This window comes from Apus apus, chromosome 1 (assembly GCF_020740795.1).
Source record: "Apus apus isolate bApuApu2 chromosome 1, bApuApu2.pri.cur, whole genome shotgun sequence".
Lineage (NCBI taxonomy): Eukaryota > Metazoa > Chordata > Aves > Apodiformes > Apodidae > Apus > Apus apus.
Window position 1 is genome coordinate 158,231,748 of NC_067282.1, and position 20,305 is coordinate 158,252,052.

The 20,305-nt window shown below is 39.5% G+C and overlaps 1 protein-coding gene and 1 non-coding gene across 2 annotated transcripts; one reads left to right on the top strand and one right to left on the bottom strand.

Moving 5' to 3' along the window:
- Positions 1 to 939: 939 nt before the first annotated feature.
- On the bottom strand, positions 940 to 1,011 carry TRNAD-GUC (transfer RNA aspartic acid (anticodon GUC)). The gene has a single exon. It is a non-coding gene; the product is annotated as a tRNA-Asp (tRNA).
- Positions 1,012 to 1,181: 170 nt separating this feature from the next.
- Positions 1,182 to 18,000, top strand: LTA4H (leukotriene A4 hydrolase). Its single transcript, XM_051608906.1, has 19 exons — positions 1,182 to 1,353; positions 2,392 to 2,522; positions 4,620 to 4,740; positions 5,235 to 5,303; positions 5,999 to 6,103; positions 9,141 to 9,193; positions 9,845 to 9,917; positions 10,227 to 10,367; positions 10,583 to 10,606; positions 11,546 to 11,616; positions 11,739 to 11,850; positions 12,813 to 12,957; positions 13,039 to 13,142; positions 13,479 to 13,549; positions 14,124 to 14,178; positions 15,123 to 15,218; positions 15,737 to 15,819; positions 17,055 to 17,159; positions 17,479 to 18,000. The coding sequence occupies exons 1-19, from the start codon at positions 1,207 to 1,209 to the stop codon at positions 17,597 to 17,599; spliced, it is 1,827 nt and encodes a 608-aa protein (XP_051464866.1). The 5' UTR covers positions 1,182 to 1,206; the 3' UTR covers positions 17,600 to 18,000.
- Positions 18,001 to 20,305: the final 2,305 nt, after the last annotated feature.

Below are 20,305 nucleotides of genomic sequence, written 5' to 3' on the forward strand. Positions count from 1 at the left end.
CTAAGCAGGTAAGGAGTTGCTTGCAAGACTCTTTGTTCTGCTTGCAAAACACAATCAGCATATTTCTGTTTTGAATTAATTGCTTTTCTAATCCCTTATTATTTTATGACAGCTGAAATTGCCTGGCTGGATGCCAACATATATGAATTACTAAATGGTTCTTACATGTTATTCTATGGTCTATCCCCTGTTCTGAAATAAACTGCCTACTCAGCAAAATTAGTTGTCTTGTGTTTCTGGTTACGTATCTTCGTGGATTTTGAGAAAGGGAAGTGGGCATGGGAGGAAAGTAAGAAATTGTAGAAAGAAAAATGTTGAGGTTAGTTTTTCTTCTTTCTGTAACATACACTGCAATAGAGATACCAAAATTTCCTTCCTCTCCTGTCTGGTGTTATCTGGGCTTGCCAACACATGGCTCTAGTCCAGCTGGTTTGTACAGAGCTGCAGGGTGCTGCTGCGGATGATGCTCCATGTCAAACTCCCTTTTCCTCATGTCCTTTTCATATTCCCTCCTCACAGTTGCATCCAGATGAGGCAGTGGGACACTCCTGGGAGGCCCATGGGCTTTGCCCCCAGCCAGGGAGCCTGCAGAGCACGTCTTGGCCTTGCCCGGCGCCTCACAGCTCGCACCCCTCCCGTGCCTGCAGCTCCCGGGGCGCTGCTCCCGCGGCTGCGCGCCCGCAGGCTGCAGATGTGCCGCGGCAGGAACCGGGTGATGGTCAGAGCGGCACGGGTTAGGGGGTCCCGGCATTCGGCATCACGTGCCTGTGGCCAGGTCCTGGCTGTGTGGGTTTTTTTCCTTTTCTGTTTCCTGTTTTAAAGGTGCGGTGATCTTTCAAAAGCTTGGATTTTCCTGCTTTTTGCCTCTCGGGTAGAGGGCGCACGGCTGCAGTGATTAAAAAAAAAAAAAACACAAGAAAAAATGAAAAAGTCTCGTACCTCCCCGTCGGGGAATCGAACCCCGGTCTCCCGCGTGACAGGCGGGGATACTTACCACTATACTAACGAGGAGCTGTACGATAAAGACCTTCCCGGCAGCGCTCAGATGGTTCCTACTGCCTGCCCTGGGGCGGGGGGCGGGCTCCGGCCCCGGCAGCCAATCCCGCCGCCCGCCCCGCCCCGCCCCGCCCCGCCCCGCCCTCCCGCCGCTCCCGTTTCCCTGGCAGGGCGGAGCTCCGCCCCCGGGGCCCCGGCGGCGCGCGAGCGATGGCGGACCCCAGCTCCTTCGCCTGCCCCGCGCGCTGCCTGACGCGGCACCTCTACCTGCGCTGCCGCGTGGACTTCGCCGCGCGGGCGCTGCGGGGCACGGCCGCCTTCACCGCGCGCGCCGAGCGCGAGGCGCTGCGTTGCCTGGTAACGGCGGGCGGGGCGGGGCGGGGCGACCCCCGGGGGGCCCGCGGCCTTGGGGGGGGGGACGGGACGGGACCCCCCAGCACCCCCGGGGGGCCCGCGGCTTGCGGGAGGGAGGCAGCCCCGCTGTCTCCCTCCGCCTCCCCCCGCTGGCTTCCCCCGGCCTTCCCCTCGGCCGCCGGTCCCGGCTTTTCCTTCCTCCGCTCCCTCTGTCCCGCCGCAGCCGCCGCTCGGGGCCCTGTGCCGCGTCCCCCCGCGCCGGCCGGGCTCGCCCGCGGCCCGGGAGTGCGGGTCCCCGGGGGCCGGCGCTGCCGCTGGGCTGCCCGGGGTTCCCGCGGGTCGCGCGGTGACAGGAAAGGGTAGAAACAGGCGTTTTCCCGGTAAAATGGCGAATTCCCCTTTGTGGAAAAGGTGGGAATGAAGCGCTGGAAAGATACGCTAGTGGCATTTTCACGTGCGCGTTTCCTTGCGCGGGCGGCTCCCTCAGGGAGCTGTGCGAGTCAGCGCGTAAACCTCTTCAGCTTTCCTGTGTGCCCGGGGAGGCTTTGGCTCGGTGGGGGGGGTTTCTGCTAGATCCATAAAATCCTTTTGTGATCGGCACTTGTTTTTTAGGAAAAAAAAAAAAAATCTATTCTGCTTGTAATAAAGACCAAAACTTTACTCGTGCTGCAGCATGAGGATGCAGCATTATTTAACGAATCATCTTTTGCGTGGCAGTCTTGACTCACAGCCCCGGTTCCAGGTTGGAAGCCTTGGCAGGGGCTTTTCTGTCGTTCTCCTTATCTCATAGCGAGTCCTGTGAAGCCCTTTACCTTGGCACTTCAGTGGTCTGAAGTTGGTTTTCTTCATCTCTCCCCTCCAGTTTCCTGAGTGCAGTGCTGCTCTACCAGAATTCTGGTTCCCAGCCCTCAACGGTTACTCAGGTTTTGTGGTCATACTTAGTAAGCATAAAGGCTTGTTTCTTCAGAGAGACTTGTGTTTAAGATTTCATGAGTGCCATGTTAATTATTTAACAAGTGTCTAATATTTGCTTCATCGCAGGTCTTGGATACAAAAGACGTACAGGTATTTAAAGTGACCGTAAATGGACAGGATGCAAAATTTGCTTTTGGAGAAAAGCACAGCTTCAAGGGGACCCCCCTGGAAATCTCCTTTCCTTTTGAACTAAGAAGGTACGCGCTTTCGCCTCTTCCTTTAGGCGTTTTCCAAAATGCACTGTGTAAGCTGCTCGTCTGCCTGGAGGGTCGTAGCATAAAGCTTGCAAAGGGACTCAGAAATTAGGATGTTGCTTTTCTTTGGTGTGTGATCTCGTACATGAATTTAATATTTGGCTTTCATTAGATAGCCAAATCTTTGGGAGTCTTTGTACCCCTTTCCAGGTCTTGCATTGTGTACAAAATCACTTGCCAAAGAAAGCAGCAAAATTATGTGTAATGTATCACGGTTTTTTCAGTGCTTCTTATTAGTAATGCTCTTTATGTTTCAGCTGCCTGAATATTGTCAGAATGGCTAGAGTATGACGCATAAGCAGTTACAGACCCTGTTTGCCTTTCTTTTGTACTAGGGCTGATCCTGCATCTCTGTAGAATTGCAGATTACCACTAGGGTTAGAAACATGTTTTCAAATAATAACAGTTTTATTGTATTGTCTACACTAAACTCAAGTCCCTAAAACATGGAATTTGAGTTTTGGCAGGATGATGGACAATGAACTAATAATCTAATTCTTAAGTTGCATGAATTAAAAACGTGTTGCCAAATTACAGTACGTTACAGTACATTTTTTCACAGTTTGCTTAGTATGTTGTAAGCCTGTGGTATCCTGTGTGCTAGTGCCGAAAGCTGTCACTGTGTAAGGAGGTCCCCTGTATTTTTTAATAAAACTGTATACTATGTTGCTTCTTACTGTTTTCTTTTCAAAACTGGTTACTTCTTCCACAAACTCCTGTCTTCTGGCTTCTATATTTTTTTTTATCTGAAGTTGTGCAATTTAGAAGTACACATAATGTGGAAGGAAAAGGAATGTCATACTGAGCAAACACTTACGATCTGATATGAAACAGAACAAATTAAGTACTTGAACAAACAGGCCACAGCAGAAACATAAGCCTGTTTCTTTTGTTTGACTTTTGGTGGGTTTTTTTATTGCTGGATTTCCATGTAAGAAAAAAAGCTACAAAGAGTGAGTTATAAATTGTGATCGTAAGAATGTATAATCTTGTGTGCGTTATAGTCCCCCAGGTAGATCTCAATAAATAGTGGTGGGGAAGGGTAAGAGTTACAATTGGAAGTCTGATTGTTCAGTAAGCAGTGTTCCTTACGGTAATACAAATTAATTTATCTTCTTGTCAAATGTGTACTTTGGAATACTGGTTATAAACCAGATGCATATACCTGGTTAGCTTATCTTGTGGCCAGCTCCTCTGATTAGATGAAGTTTGTTCTGATTCGTGGTTGGATTGTTAATTCCAGAGAGTTGCATATATAACCTGGAACTTTTGGATAAAAGAAGCAAGTACTTCTGTGTGCTTTTTGTGTTAGTAGAGGTTTTGATATGTTCTAAGAAAAAAAAAAAAAAAAGAGTATGGATGTGTCATGTGTATGTGTGTGTTCTCTTGTTAGCAAGCTCATACCTGTCTTGCACAGAGCGGTTAGTTTTTACTTTACACCAGATCTGAAACCCTGAATAAAATTTGTTGAACATTTTTTATTTTTCTTGCTAACCCTACTGTTAGTAGGACTTTTCAGTAATTACTATTTTCAGTATTTTTTTTTCTCCTTAAGGATCATACTTAAGGAACATAACATCAGCTGCAAAATCTGTTTTTTTTATTTACAGCGTACACAAATGCTGTGTTATTAAGGTGTGTATGTTCTTGTATAGACTTTGTAAGCTTTTTTTCTTTGCTCATTGCAGTGTTTTTTTATACCTAATGTGTACAATATTAGATAGGTGTGACAAAACTGTATGTGTGTGACTGGTCAAATAGCTTAAAGAAAAAGTCTGTGTTCTTGAAGAGAGGAGAGGAAAAGCTTCTCCTTCATTAAAATGATGATAGAAGTGTCTTGGCACATTAAATTTGTAATAAAATAGCTAATTTTTACTATCATAATTAAAAAGCAAGAGTTGTTCTTAATATTGCTACTTGTTTATTTTTAATGTTTTGAGACAGTGCTGCGGGCTTGTTTTCCATAAATCTTTGTAGAGGACTTTCAGTAGTGATCAGGAGTTGTGTTGAAACAGACTGACTGTATTCTTTATTGCACAGGGGACAAGAAGCAATTGTTGAAATCTCTTTTGAAAGCTCTCCAAAGTCTTCAGCTCTCCAGTGGTTTTCTCCTGAGCAAACTTCTGGAAAGAAACACCCTTATCTCTTCAGCCAGTGTCAGGTTGAGTGGATTCATTATTTTCCTTAAACTTCTTGTTTACGTACCACAGTAATTGCCCCTGGTTTCTAAAGACTTGAAGAGGTAGGCAAGCAAGGGAAAGTACATTAGCCCATAATTTCTAATTGCATGTGTCAAAGGTCCTAAAATAAAACACTTAATAAGTCAGAATATCACTGAGATTTTATCATATGTTTTTAATTTAATAATTCCAGGACTGCTTTACCCTTTCCAATACTCTTATTGAAGAATGTGCAGTTCATTGCAATCAGCATGTGTGGATATTGATCTGTCTCACCTACCATTATTTCTTTTAGAAAAGACTTGACTGTGAAAACTGCCATAAGTAGTAGGAAGTATTGGTTTGTAGATAATGAATTCTGTGAAGGACCCATATAGATTAGCAATATAACATATTAGTTTGATTTATTTCTAGTCCTCTGCAGTAGAAAGATTGTTAACGTTTTAGTTTTAGTGGTTTTTTTCCCTCCCTCCAGGCAACCCACTGCAGAGCCATCTTTCCATGCCAAGACACACCCGCTGTGAAACTAACATACTATGCAGAGGTAGGTGAACCTAAGTCATGTGTGTCTAAATAAAGACAACTACTGCAATGGGTGATTTTTATTATTGTACCTGCCAGTATGTGGCTGAAATAAAAACTGAGAATATTGGCTTTCACCTTGATGCAAGAGCCAAAACCTGCTTACTTTCCATGTGGCACTTCTCTAGCTTTACCATTTTCTTTTACATATATCATCTCTTTTTTAATTCACCTTTATCTTTATTTTCTAAAGAAAGCAAGAAAAAAAAAGGTGCAGAATAGGAAAGAAAGCATTCTTAAATCAGGAAAAGCTGATGATAAGATAATAAAGAGTCCTGTAAAGTAAAAATACTTGAAATGACTCTGATATGTGCATTTTAAGCATTAAGTAATATGGTCTGGTACATAGTTGAGGGATCTTTGCAGTCCTGGCATAAATAGTGCAATTGTTTTAAGGAAGCAAAAAGCAAGATGTCCAAAATGACATTAAAATTCAGTAGTCTGAAGAAAGTGAAACTTTTAACTTCTGTCAAAGTTGGAACTTTTGGTTAAATAAATATTGCCGGTATTTTCTCTATGCCTTGTACTCTACTTCAGGAGGAGGACTTAACAACAGAACAAATCTGGGCTACTCTCTTTTTTCTGTCACTGTTTCTAGTATATTCTATAATCCTGCATGCCAACTAAGTTCCTCATGGTTGTATAACCTTCTTTCAGATATCTGTTCCTAAAGAGCTGGTGGCTCTTATGAGTGCTAATCGCGACGGAGAGATGCCTGACCCAGAGGACAGCAGTCGGAAGATTTACCGTTTCAGTCAGAATGTAAGTGCTACAGGCTAGTAAGCAGGTGCCTAGGGTCTTTACTCCTAACTGTGCAGTTCACAATCACTTCAGATGCACTTTTGATATACTTGATAAATCGCAGAATCATTTAGGTTGGGGAAAAAACCCCTTAAGATCATTGAGTCCAACTGTTAATCTTACACTGCCAGGTCCACCACTAAACCATGGCCCTAAGACTCAAATCTTTTAAATACCTCCAGGGATGGTGACTCAGTTGCTTCCCTCGGCAGCCTGTTCAAATGCTTGATAATGCTTTAGCAAAGAATTTTTTCCTAATACCCAATCTAAACCTCCCCTGGCACAACTTGAGGCTCTTTCCTCTTGTCCTATCACTTGAGAGAAGGCACTAGCCCCCACTTCACTACAACCTCCTTACATGTAGTTGTAGAGAGTGGTAAGGTCTCCCTTCAGCCTCCTTTTCTCCAGGCTAAAAAGCCCCAGTTCCTTCAGCTGCTCCTCTTAAGACTTATACTCTAGTCCCTTTGCCGTCTTTGTTGCCCTTCTTTGGACACATTCCAGCACCTCAATGTCCTTCGTTTAGTGAGGTGCCCAAAACTGAACACAGTTCAGCCTCACCAGTGCCAAGTTCAGGGGGCAATCTCTACCTTGGTGCTCCTGGCCACACTATTCCTGATACAAGCCAGGATGCTGTTGGCCTTCTTGGCCACCTGGGCACACTGCTGGCTCATGTTCAGCCGGCTATTGATCAACACCCCCAGGTCCTTTTCCTCTGACCGGCTCTGCAGCCACTCTTCCCCAAGCCTGTGGCATTGCATGGGGTTGTTGTGGCCCAAGTGCAGAACCTGACATGTTGCCTCATTAAATCTCATACAATTGGCCTCAGCCCATCAATCCAGTCCATCCAGGTCCCAGTGCAGAGCCTTCCTACCCTCAAGCAGATCAGCACTCCCACCCAGCCTAGTATCATCTGCAAACTTACTGAGCATGCACTTGATCCCCTCATCCAGATCATTGATAAAGACATTAAAGAGAACTGGCCCAGTACTGGGACCTGGAGAACAGCACTTGTGACTGGCTGCCAGCTGGTTTTAACTTTGTTCACCACAGCTCAGTCATGTGACTGAGAATGGTTCTTTGCCACTGTAAAAATATGGGGCATTATAAATTTCCACCAGTAAAAAGTGAGTAGATGCTGGTGATATTTACTTTTCATTCTGACATGCCCAGAAAAGCCTGTCAAGTTCTGAAAATACCTCGTATACTCGAAGCTAGAACTGTCTTTCTGTCTTCACTTGTTCTTGGGAAATAATGTTTTGACTTGAATAATACAGGAGTGAGTTTTGAAAAACAGATCCTGCAATTTTTAAGCTTGCCAAGACCTTAGCAGTGAAACTGAGCATTTGAACCAATTTTTAACTTGAAGTTAGGCAAATTCTGACAACAGATTTATTTATTTTTTTAAAGGTGAAAACTTTAGCATTTATGAAAGGTATCTCCAGCTAATAAAGATTAGGATTAAGTTTTATTAAGTGGTGGAGCAAGTTTAATGCTTCCACTGCCCTTACAGTAGCTATCTCAATTTACTCTCCTGGCTTTTTTGTTCTGACAGCTTTTTGGGTTACAGTTCTGATGTTTGTGGGATGTCTTGGGGAACTTAGTTAATTTTGCTGAACAAGCAGATAAGAATTAACATAAGTTTAAAAAATAAACTGCTTTAGTAAGCTGATCTGGGCTGCTGAGGGACTGAATGAGTGTAAGGAGGGATAGAACTGTGTGGCCAGGGAAGAGAGGTGCGGAACTTACTCTGAACTGCAGCAGCTGTTGGGTTGATTTGGCAGCTAGTTGAAACCTGAGAGAGGCAAAAGGGGAGAGAGAGAAAAAAGAATTGTCACCTTATCTGTGAGCTCTTCAATATGCAGTGTCCTGCCTTCTCTGTGGAGCCAAAACACTTGCCACTCTTGGTGTAGTGTGTAAGTCTATATTGTATGTTACCCAGAGCTGTGTGGTATCTGGAAATACACTGTTAATAAATTTGAACCTGTACAAGGAATAACATGTAGTCTACTTGAAATTATACTGCACTCTTTTAATACAGAAAGCCATTAGATTAATTTGTTAGAAAAAGGCATGTGTTTCATTAAGCAAAAAAGTCAAATGCATTAAACACAAAATACATACATGAAAAAAGAACGACAAAACCATGAGACTGATCTGTTAGAAAATCCGTGGGTTTCATTAGGAAAAAAAAGACAAATGCATCAAGCTCTTGGATACGTATGTGTGCTGAGCTTTCCTAAAACTACTTTTTTTGCTCCTGTGTGGCCAGGCTGGTAAGAAGTGTAGTGGAGAGCAGCCTCTGTATAAATGAATTTATAACCCCACAACTGTTGAGTTCTGAAGTAACTTCAAAATTCCAGATTAGCAAACTGGGCATTAAAATGTAGGGCAAGCCTAACAGTCTTTTAATAACCTGTCTGTAATACAAGTCAAGCAATGTAAATCTTGTCAAGAATGTCTTCTGTGGTCTAATATGTAAAATAAAAACACACATGATTATATGGATATTTTAATAAATTATATGGAAATGGTTTGGGGATAATAAATGGTGAAATAGAACAAGTTTTAGTGAATTCATTAAAGCTCTTCCTGCATCTCTCTGTAATACATCTGCCCTTTACCTGAGCAGTATCTCTTAACTTCTCTGTCAACAAAAAATGGAACTGGAATGAATATGGAAAACTTTATTTTGAACAGTAGCCAATCCAATAGCATTTTTGTATGCTCTTATATATGCAGATTTTTTCCATACTGAAATGGTACTTAGAATTTTGTGGCCTTTGCATGAAACATTTGTAAACAAGGATTTTTTGTAGATAAAGGAATATAATCTAGGGAGAAAAATACGATACCTTTATAATAACATAGGCCAGGAAACTGTGAAGAAAATGTACATGCTTCTTTATTTACATACCTTTGCTTTTCCTGGACTACATCAGTGGTTGTGATACCTCACATTACATATAAGATTATTTTTTTTTCTTGTGTTCTCCATTAGGTTCCCATACCTTGCTACTTGGTTGCTTTAGTGGTTGGAGCTTTAGAAAGTAGGTGAGTGAATCTGCACAAACTATAAATATTAATAATAAAAAATCTTCAGAGTTGTCTCTTTTTAGTTCCTTGGTCATCTTTCCAGTTTTGAAAGGTCTTAGAGATTCAGTGAATCTGTTTATTTGTATCAAACTGTGTGTATCTTAAATCACTCTTGCATCATGTTTTCTGTAGAATATACTTTTGCCATAAGTTGAAGAAATACCGTGAAGAGTTTGGAATTTCTTGGAAACACTAAGCTTTTTCTAGCTCAGAGAATAGTGTGTTATTCCTTCAGTAACAGATAAGCCTTGTCATGGACAAAAGGCAGAAAATTGTAGCTTCAGCCTCACTGCTCATTGGCACAAGCATGTGTTAATCTAGCCCATAATAATGCTTCCATATTAAGACTTCGAAGCATTTTAAAATACGTAAATGTGTTTCCTATTTGTTTGTGCTGAACAGTGGATGTGTGAGGTTTGTTTATTTTCTAAATCTTTTTTGTAGTGTTACTTTAGCAGTGGAGAGGTATAAGAGAGAAGGACTCTTTAATGAGATTTTTCCACAACGTGGGTTACTCATTAACACAGCTAAACAGATGCTTTCTGAATTAGTTTCCTTTAGAATTAGTTCCAGTTCACATTGTGTTTGTGGCATTTTTGCTTTCAACAGAAAGATTGGCCCAAGGACACTGGTGTGGGCTGAAAAGGAGCTAGTGGATAAATCAGCCTATGAATTTGCTGAGGTGGGTAATTAAAAAAAAAATGTTTTGTAAACTAACTAGTGTTTCGCATAATTTTGGAAAAGAAATAGACTGTAGTTCAGTGTTTTGTTCATCAGTAGCCCTCCTTTCTCTACCTCCCAGCCCAAAAAATGCTGTTCTTTTATCATAACACAGTACTACAGAACAGAAATACTGATACAGTCCTGTATCATTTTGCATGTGGGAGATGACAAGATGAAAGAGAATGAGGTGTGGGATCAATAGCTTATTTCTTGTTCAGTGTTTGTAGTCAGAAGTCTTGGTAGAAACTAATGTGAATTCTTGTTTCAGGCTGAAGCTATGCTGAAAACAGCAGAGGATTTAGCAGGACCCTATGTATGGGGACAGTATGATTTGTTAGTCTTACCACCTTCTTTTCCTTATGGTGGGATGGAGAATCCTTGTCTTACTTTTGTAACTCCAACACTATTGGTAAGTCTAACAGTGATAAAAGTCAGCTTTTCCTTAGAGCTTGCTTATGCATCAAGTGATGGATAATAATCCACAAATTTTATTAATCTTCCCCCTAGAAAGAGCTGTAAATGTTCCTACGCCATTTGTAGTTAGGGATCATACATAAAACTACATTAAGAGGTGCATTTAGAGGTTTACTTGAACTGACAACTGCCTTCTTTTTTTTTTTTTAGGCAGGTGATCGATCTCTGTCAAGCGTAAGTGCAAAATAGGGTCATGTCTCAAAGCAGAGCACAACTTGAAGTTGTTTCTTAACTTGGTCTCTTTTTCATTGGGGAAATTAAAAGTTAAAACAGTAACTCAGAAAGTCTTATAAAGTGAGTTTCAGTTGCAAGTAACCCCAGAAAACTGGAGATGTATCTGTTTTGTATAATGAACAGATTAAAATAACATGGATGCCTGTGTGCATAGGGGATCAACTGAAGTTAGCTCCTCTGTGGCTCTTTTCCTGTCTTGTGTATAGGTATGTTTAAAAAACACAACTAAATCAATCTCATTGAAATTGTAGGACCTTCCTCCTCTGTATATGTCTCTGCCTTACAACTCACCGTGTTACAGTTCACTTTTAAAGTGGAAATCATGAGTGTGATTTGAGTACATTTTTTTCACTTTATGCAGAGTTGAGTACTCTGGATGCTGTTTTATCATGTCTTTCCAAGAATACTGAAATATTTGACATCTATATTTTCTAATATATCACAAATCATTATCCTTCTAGGGGTCACTGTTTTCTTCCTGATTGATATTTTAGCACACCTCAGCACTGCAGCGGTTGCTTAGGTGAGAAAGTAGTACTAGTCCATTAGTTGACATCAATCCAGTATTCTGAAATATAATTTCATAAACCAGTACCTGCAAGGTGCTACTAGAGGAATTATTTTTGTTGATCAGTGCAGATCCATGACTTGCAGACTAGACATTCAAAATTATTTCTGGAGAAGGTTTGGTAGTATAGTGTTAGTCCTCTAAATAAAATTTATGTGGATAAGGTTACAGAGCTGTGAATGCTGACTGACTTTGGGAGTGTAGTGCAAAAAATGAGATCCCATCAGGATTTTTTTCTTTCTGTTGGGATTTGATGTTCATTTTCCAGAGGAGTCTAAATGGTAGATCTCTCATTGTTTTCTGTGTTTTAGGTTATTGCTCATGAAATCTCTCACAGCTGGACAGGAAACTTGGTAACAAACAAAACATGGGAGCATTTTTGGTAGGTGTGATGATTAATGCAATGCAAATCGTATTTTAAAATTACTCTGTAAAAAGAACAACTAAATTAATTTAATTCACTTTGACATCCTCTGAGTCCTGACTTTATCAATGTATTTCCAGGCTGAATGAGGGACATACTGTGTACCTGGAACGCAGGATTGGTGGTCGATTGTTTGGGGAGCAGTTCAGGCACTTTCATGCCCTAGGAGGTTGGAGGGAACTGCAAAATACAGTAAATATTATTGAAGTTATGATAACTTTATGTTTTAGCATATATCTAAATAAAATAAAGCTGATTGCTATGTTTTCCACAAATAAGACTTGTCTAGGCAGTTTTCCTTATGCTTTCTTATTAGAAGATCAACAACCTTGATTCCAAGGTATGCGATCTCTTCCCAAGGTATCAGTCTAACATACTCAGATTAGAGAAGGCTTTTTGAACTGTTTTAAGATGCTTGGTAAGGATGAACATCTTTACAGACTCTCTTGGTTGTTCTGGGCATGGCTAAATTGCAATGTTATCTGTTAGTATACTGATAAGCAGCTGAAAGCTGGTCAAAATTATCTGCAAGCATTACCTTAATAATTTCCAGAGCCTCATGCAAGTAACTGCTTTCTTTTTTTCCTGTGTACTACATTACAATTGAACATATTCATAATCTGTTGCTGTCTGGGAGGGTTGTTTAGTTTTGTGTTTAGGTAGCGCAGTTAAACTTTATATTTCAGACTTCCAGCCTGTGATGTTTCCAGCCCTCTCATTCAGTTTGGTGATGCAGTTTACCTGGTTCACTATTAATATTTCTGCATTGTATTTTATGATTTATACCACACATTTAAGTTTAAGTAGTTTAAGTAGTTTGCTAATAAAGGTATAAATATAGATAGTTTATTAAGTGCTCGTTATTATTACAGACATGACAGTAATTAAGTGCTTTGAGACAGCTGGAGCACAGGGTGATTGATCCTAACATCTTTGTTTGATATGAAATCAGACAGTGATAGAATGATAAAAGAAGCTTAATAAACCATGTTCTGTGCAGGTTCAGAATTTCAGGAAAAATAATGAGAAAGAATGCTTTGAAATGAAGCCGTCTTAGTTTTGGATGGATCGTACCTTTATAAATACGCTTAGTAGTGACTTGCAAGAGAGCTAGTTTTCCTAGATGAATATATTTTTTTGTGTCTTTGTCACAGATAAATACTCTTGGAGATAAAAATCCTATAACTAACCTCGTCCCTAACCTGAATGAAGTAGATCTTGATGAGGCCTATTCATTGGTTCCATATGAGAAAGGCTTTGCTTTGCTTTTTTACCTTGAACAACTTCTTGGAGGACCAGGTAACTGTTAGTCAGACTTTGTATATTATTGTTTCCCATTTTCATTTCAAGCACTGAAACAGTTTGTTTTTTAATTGTTAGATGTCTTCATTGGCTTCTTGAAGGCTTACATTCAGCAGTTTGCTTATAAGAGTGTAGGAACTGAGGACTGGAAGAAGTTCTTGTACTCCTACTTCAAGGATAAGGTAGAGCAGTATTTAAAAGTGATTGATTGAAACCTTTTAATTACATGAAAATATGGCATAGCTCAGGAATTACCTTCTTTAAGGACCAGTTCTTATCTTTCTCTTCTTTATCTCAAGATCTTAATATGATGTAGTCTGGCATTATACAAAGATGGGTTTGCCTGTTTTTTTTTTTCTTTTTCCTGGAGGGGCTTTTGTTTTGAAGTAATCTGTATATGATTCTCCAGGTTAATTGGAGGAATGTTAAAAAAATAAATTTTAACTAGTTTTCATAGGGTATACTTTTCTCTAAAAATCACATTTAAAAATGAATCAGAATTTGTGTTGCTTTTGTAGGTAGATGTTCTGGATAAAGTTGATTGGAACTCATGGTTTCATGCTCCAGGAATGCCACCAGTGAAGCCTACGTAAGCTGCATTACTTCATAGCTCATCTTTTCCTTCTCTGGATTTGTGCATGATTTTCTAAACAGCCATGAAACAGTTTGTGAACAGGGTGAAAGTCTTCCAACAAATGTTTTATTAGAAAATACGCTAGTACTATGTAGAAGTTGGTATGTGTGTATAGGAGGAAAAAATGTTGCTGTTAATATTTTCAGTTTTTAACTCTGACGGAAATTTATTTTGCTTTGAAGGTTGCCAGGAAAGACTCTTTTTTTACCTGTTAGTTTATTACAACAATATTATGTTTTCAGCTATAAGCTGTAATACATGTACAAGCATATATGCTCAGAAGTACTGATTGCTTTAGGATTGTATGGATCAAGTGATAGTGTCACCTGTGCACAAATTGCTTCTAACTAAAACTGAAATATATTTAATTAAAATAGATCTTTTGTAAATTGTGTTGCAGTATTGATTTGGAGCCTGCAATGAACAAATGTGGAGCCATTTGAAAATAATTCCTAAACATTCTTGTAAAAATATTACCAGAGCTTTTTGTGTTTCCAAAGTGTGATCCTTTGTTTTTAATATTTGACAGGTATGATATGACCCTATCAAATGCTTGTGTTGCCTTAAGCCAAAGATGGATTAAAGTAAGTGGTTAAAGAACACTGAAGTCTCTGTATCTTGAAAAGCTAGTTTTCTGTATTAAAAGTGAGCTGTTCTCTTCTGAAATCTATCATTTGCTGAGAGAGAATGTCTGGTGATAGTATGGCTGCCAGGGATTTTGCATTTCATAGGCTAGTCTTTCATCATCGAGTCTGTGGATTTGCTGTGACTTCTGTACATGAAGTGCAGTACATAGTGTAACAAGGCATGCACACAGCCAGCTTTTTGTTGTAAGTATGTACCAACCAAATTGAGAATATTCTTTTTAAAACCCAGATATTATGGCTTGATTTAACAACAAATTCCAAGGTGTCTCTACGTTACAGAGTATATTGTATTAACAGTAGTTCCTTTACATTTTACTGGAGCTAGTATGCATTTCTCATGAAAAACTGGAATACATATCTCTTAATAAGTAACTAATACCAAAGTAACTAATCCCATGCAGTTCTCCCACAATTTTAAGCATAAAACTCATACAGTTAATTCAGCATACCTTTTGTTAGTTCTGTAGCTTTTCACTGTACTTTAATGTTACCTTTAACTGTCTTCTTAGTGTTAATTTTCATAAAAGAAAGTACTTTGATTTTTCACTTAACTGTAACAGAATGGCAGTGAAGTTAGAAATACCAGTGTAGTGAAAGCAAGTGAAAATTGAAAAACACCAAACATAGACAGAAACATTCAGGGTCAGGTTGGACAGGCCTCTGAGCAACCTGCTCTAGTTGAAGATGTCCCTTGCTCACTGGGGGCAGGGCTGGACTAGATGGCCTGAAGCATTCCAGCCTGAAACATTCTATGATTCTGTGATAAATCAGTATCTTTATGTGCAATGGCTTAATACTAAGTGCGGATGTCCAGACAAAAATTGACACATGATTGTGCTTTGAAACAACTATTAAAAACTAAAGTAACCATTCTCTTATAGGCAAAAGAGTGTGATTTGGGCTCATTCAGCTCAGCAGACCTGAAGGAAATGTCATCTCATCAGTTGATTGAGTTCCTGGCACTGTTGCTTCTGGAGGTAAATGCACACCTGGGGTAATTTGATTCTGGTATCAAAGAAGTAGTCACAGAAGCCCAAGTGTGCTTTGGCTTTAAATTATCCATTTTATTTTAAATATTGCTAAATTAGTCCTCTGTCACCATACATAGTTACTAAAACCTTCAGCCATGCTTCCTTAATTATGGCTGGCTCTTCAGCTAATGAGCAATATATACAGAGAATTTTGGATTGAAAGGTAAAAACAAACTACAAGGTGCTTGAATTTGACTGGTTTTGATGTTACAGCAAATAAGCTATAACTAAAACAGAAGAAGATACTTCAAGTGTTTTGGTAGTACTGGATGTGGGCATTTGCTAGCATTTATTCCTTGCCCCTTTCCTATGAGAAGGTGAAAGGAACAATTATAAATATTGGTCACAGTAAGCTTTTAATTCCTTTGTAGCATCAGTCTTCTTGAGTGAACCTGTTTGGTTTTGAAGTGCATGGCTTGAAGTGTGCCTCTAGCTTGTTCCAACTCTATCATTTCCTTTTCCAGGCTCCTCTTCCAGTGTCACATGTCAAACGAATGCAGCAAGTATATGACTTCAATGCTATGTACAACTCTGAAATAAGAGTCAGGTTTGTTCTAGTATGGGCATTTTTCTAATCTTAAATGCTTTCATGAAACAAACTATCCTGCTTCTTAAGTGTTCCGAGAAATACTGCTGTATAGAACTGGTGCAGGGTGTTTGGGGGTTTTCTTTGTTGTTGCTGTGGTTTTTTTGTAAGCACACGTGCAAGCATGCCAGAGTGGTATTCTGTTAATTATGAATTAAGTAAATAGAAGAACTAGAAGTGAGCAGTAGATCAGCTGTGCTTATTTTCATCTGTCATGCTAGCAAATGAACCTGATGACCTGGTAACTTTTATTTTGTGGTTGGTACTGGGTAATACAATTACCTCTGATTGAAACATGCTTGAAAAATCTTTCAAAAAATTGTGTCAGGAACAGGTCTTCTGGACTTACCTGATCAGTTCTTCTGCTGATGTGTCAGTGTTTATTTTTCAATGCAGCTTGGAAGATTTTTGTCACATCTTGATGCTTGCTATCACAAAGCTTTTGTCCCATCAAAGAAAAGTAATTATCAAAGGACATTTCTAACCAAGTATGAAATGCTTCTAGCTAAATGGCTTGATTCTAAGTGCCATCCTAATTTCTTCTGGTTTGTATTTACGTATTGTGTTTACACGTCACTTGTTAGAAAAAGGTATTTTTGAGGACATAAGTAAACTTCACAAACACCTTGAAATACTGCATATTGTGCTGCTGTCAGGCCCTTGAGTATATTTGCAGTAGTGGCAGTTATTCTGCCTTAACTAGCTTAGAGTTCGTGGTTTCTTATTAACAAAAGTAAATATTTTAAGCATACAGTATAATTCCTATTTTTTGTAACAAGATTAATTTATTTTTATTTTTAAAACAAAATAAGCACATGCCAGTTGCTGGTGACATTTTGTTTGGGGGGTATGTTGTGTTGTCTTGGGTTTTTTTAAATCACTTGGTCAGATGTGACCACCTCTAATTCTAAGAGATGCAACTGAACACTACTGTAATATAGAAGAAATACATAGCTACAGAAAACAATCATATTATTTTGGAGAGACTTTGAAAAAAAAAAAAAGTCAATTTTATAGAAAAGACCACTTTTGTAGCATGCCAATCAGACATTAAATATTTGATGTTTAGCTTACCTAGAATCTCATTCCCGTGATGACACAGCACTGCCCAGAGTGTTGATGGGAACAGAGTTGTAAGATGACTAGTGACAGCAAACAAAAATAGAAGTGTAAATATATTTTTTTTTCTTTTTCAGATGGCTGCGTCTCTGCATTAAGTCCAAGTGGGAAGAAGCTATTCCTCTAGCTCTCAAAATGGCAACAGATCAGGGCAGGATGAAGTTTACTCGACCCTTGTTCAGGTAAAAATAATCTCCAAATGGTAGGAGCACATGCTGTTGGCATTTTCAGCATAATGGAATGTATAATACTTGACAATCTCTATGTGTTTATGTTATACTTCGAAGTGATAAAATACAGAATTTCCTGTATACTGTGAGCAAGTTTATGTTCAGAGTCGCTTTCCACTTGCTGACTTTCTTTAATAGAAGAAAGGTTAGTCTCTCAGTATGCACCTTAATGTAAGGCTATCAAAGGAGAAGCAGAACCTTGAGAAAATCCCCACTGTAATATTTTCACAGATGTTTGTAATGTAATGGGGTTTTTTTGTTTGTTTTACAGAGACCTTTACAGTTTTGACAAGAGTCGAGATCTGGCTGTCAAGACATTTCTCGAGCATAGAGCCTCTATGCATCCAGTCACTTCAATGCTTGTGGGCAAAGACTTGAAACTGGACCAGTGACAGATTTACTGGTTTCATTGAAGTACTCTTGTTGCTGACAGAAGATTCTACAAAACGCTGATAGGCGTGCTTGATTATGCCATAATCTGCTGCTTGGGTACTAAATTAGCTTAAAATGAACTTTCCAAATCAGGTTCAGTACTTTCTGTTTTGCACCTACAAGTATAATGGCACAATTACTAAATCTTTGAAATGAGGAGAATGGTTTTGTCACAAACAATTTTTAAAACACAAACAAAAGCTGTTCTGAGATGTAGTCATTTGTCAGTCATGGAATTTAAAAATATGGAAAATGAATTGGTGGAGGGTATGGCTCTTTGTGCACAACTTTTTTTTTTCTTAGCAGTGTAGCTGATGCTTCAAGTATCTGAAGACTAAAAAAATAAATCTTTTTAATTGTATACTTGTCTGTGTATTGATCTGTACAGCACATTTTAAAACAGTAGTTTTATTTTATTTACTCTTCTTGTGGGAGAAATTTTTTGTGCGTCCAATAGGACTACGAAGACCTAAATGGATCACAGCAGTATTGTGTTAGAGCAGAATTTCCATCAAGTCATATTTGTCAGCTCCTCAAGTCGATCACAAAATTATGGTTTTACTTAGTTCTTGGATCCTATGCAGTGTGCTAATAGTTTGTAATACTTCCTTGTTTGTCTTCTTTTTTTTTTTTTTTCAGCAAACCTGGTATTTTGCCAAATTTCAGATTTTAAAACTTGCTATGTGTTTAGTAACTTTAAATTATTTCAACGCACTATTTTCAAAACTTCTTGTTATTGCTGGAGTGACTAAAGCCCAAGTCTTTCTATCCCCCATTTGAATGTTTTTAATAGTTTCATTTTTTTTTTACCAGCACTACCACTTACAGTAATAGAACAACTTCAGGATAAGGTTAAAAAATACGAGGGCTGCGTTTCCTGGAATTGCTGCAGCACTTCAGTTCAAGGTGATGGTTTTGGTGAAACTGGTGTGACTACTGCCATCCACAGGTGAATTTTGGAAGTGATTTTGAGAGGAGCTGCTTTTCCTGGAGGAGATCAGTTAGCATGAATTAAATCTGTTTACACAGAGGTAACCCCCAATGGAGGTGTAACAAAGGAAAAAAAACCTGCTGTTTTAGATGAGGAAGATACCAAATGTAAGTCGTGGCAAAAGATTTGGATTTAATAATGGCACATAGCATGGGAGCAGAGAGCCTATCAATCCATTTATTTCTGCTCTGAGTTTTGATCAGTATCAGCTTTCAAGTAGATGGAGTTCTGCACTTTACCAGAAGATTTATCATTTTATGCTGGCAGCTCGAATATAAATTAAGGCATGAACATATCCTGCTGGATTTTATTGATTCAAGGCATCCTGAGTTCTTCCATTCAACTTTAACCTACATCTGGCTAAGTAGTTTAAATAGAAATTACAGAAAAATTAACTCTTAGGTGACTGAGGCTCAAAAAATCAGTTTAAATTCTATCAATGTTGTGCCACTCAGCTTTTAATAAAAACCAAAATAGTGTAAATTCCTTGTGTATAAAACACTTACAGGCTTTCTTGTGTTATTCATTCATTTCTTGCTGCTCCCCTGAATAAGTGATAACTTCTGCTAGAAGACTCCCTGAAAATAATATTTCTATATTTCAGATTAAAGATTTTCACAGTTCCTTTTATTTAGCTTCCAAATTCCAATTAGGCTTCTGCTACAGCATCAACAGAATGAATGGGGATTCTCCAGGGCAAGGCTCTGTGGTAGGAGGAGGGAGCATCTGGTGTTAGCACATTCCGATTCAAGCTATTGGATCACAATGGAAGCTCCTGTTCTTTGTTCAGGAATGTTTTTGTTAATAGTTGAGGGGTAACATCTTGTCATAGAAGTCCATCACATATATAGTGATTTGACAGTTGGAGTTCATGCTGCCAGCTAATCCTGATTTCTTAACTGTCAGACCTAGGAAAAAAAAAGTAGCAGCAAGCATGGGTTTTGCTAGTGTTGTCCTACTTTCCTGGCACAATGTCTCCACACAGAGACTCTCACCCCTGGGTCTCAAGTTGAAATTCCCAGAGGTAATTCACGGCAGGGAAGTGCGCTTCATAATAGCCCCTTTGTCTGCCAGCACTTGTGGGCAGCATGGAATGTTGTTATTGTTCTGTCTTTAAAGGCAAAGGTATTTTCAGCTGCTGTGTCAACATGGTTATTGCTGAGCTTTATTTTGGCACCATCTGAACAGGTATTTCTCCACATCTTCTCTTTGCATCTGCCTGCAGTAAGAAGCATGGTGTAGCAGCACCAGCCTTGGCAGTGGGCAGGTGTGGCCTGGTATTTGTGCTGCCTGTTCAGGCAACACCTTCCAGACCGGAAGGGAAAGGGTAACAACTTTTCCTCACCTACACTACAAAATCATGTTATCTAATGTCAGCATGGGACTGAGCAAAGCAAGTCTGCTGCCTGCACTGCCTGCTCTCAGCCTACTCTGGATTGAGATGTACGGGTGTGGACCAGTCTCCTTTCAGTCCTAGCAATCGTGACCACTCCGTAACAGGGTGACTCTTCCAGTCCTGCCCCTCATGGAGGTTTTCATTAGTGTGACCTACTGCCAGGTGACAGATCTGTTAACTTTTGTTAAACCCTTAAGTATTTAGAAGAATTGCATTGCAGCTTACCCCAATTTATATATCTTCTTATTTATCTACATCAACTCCAGCTCCTAGATTTTA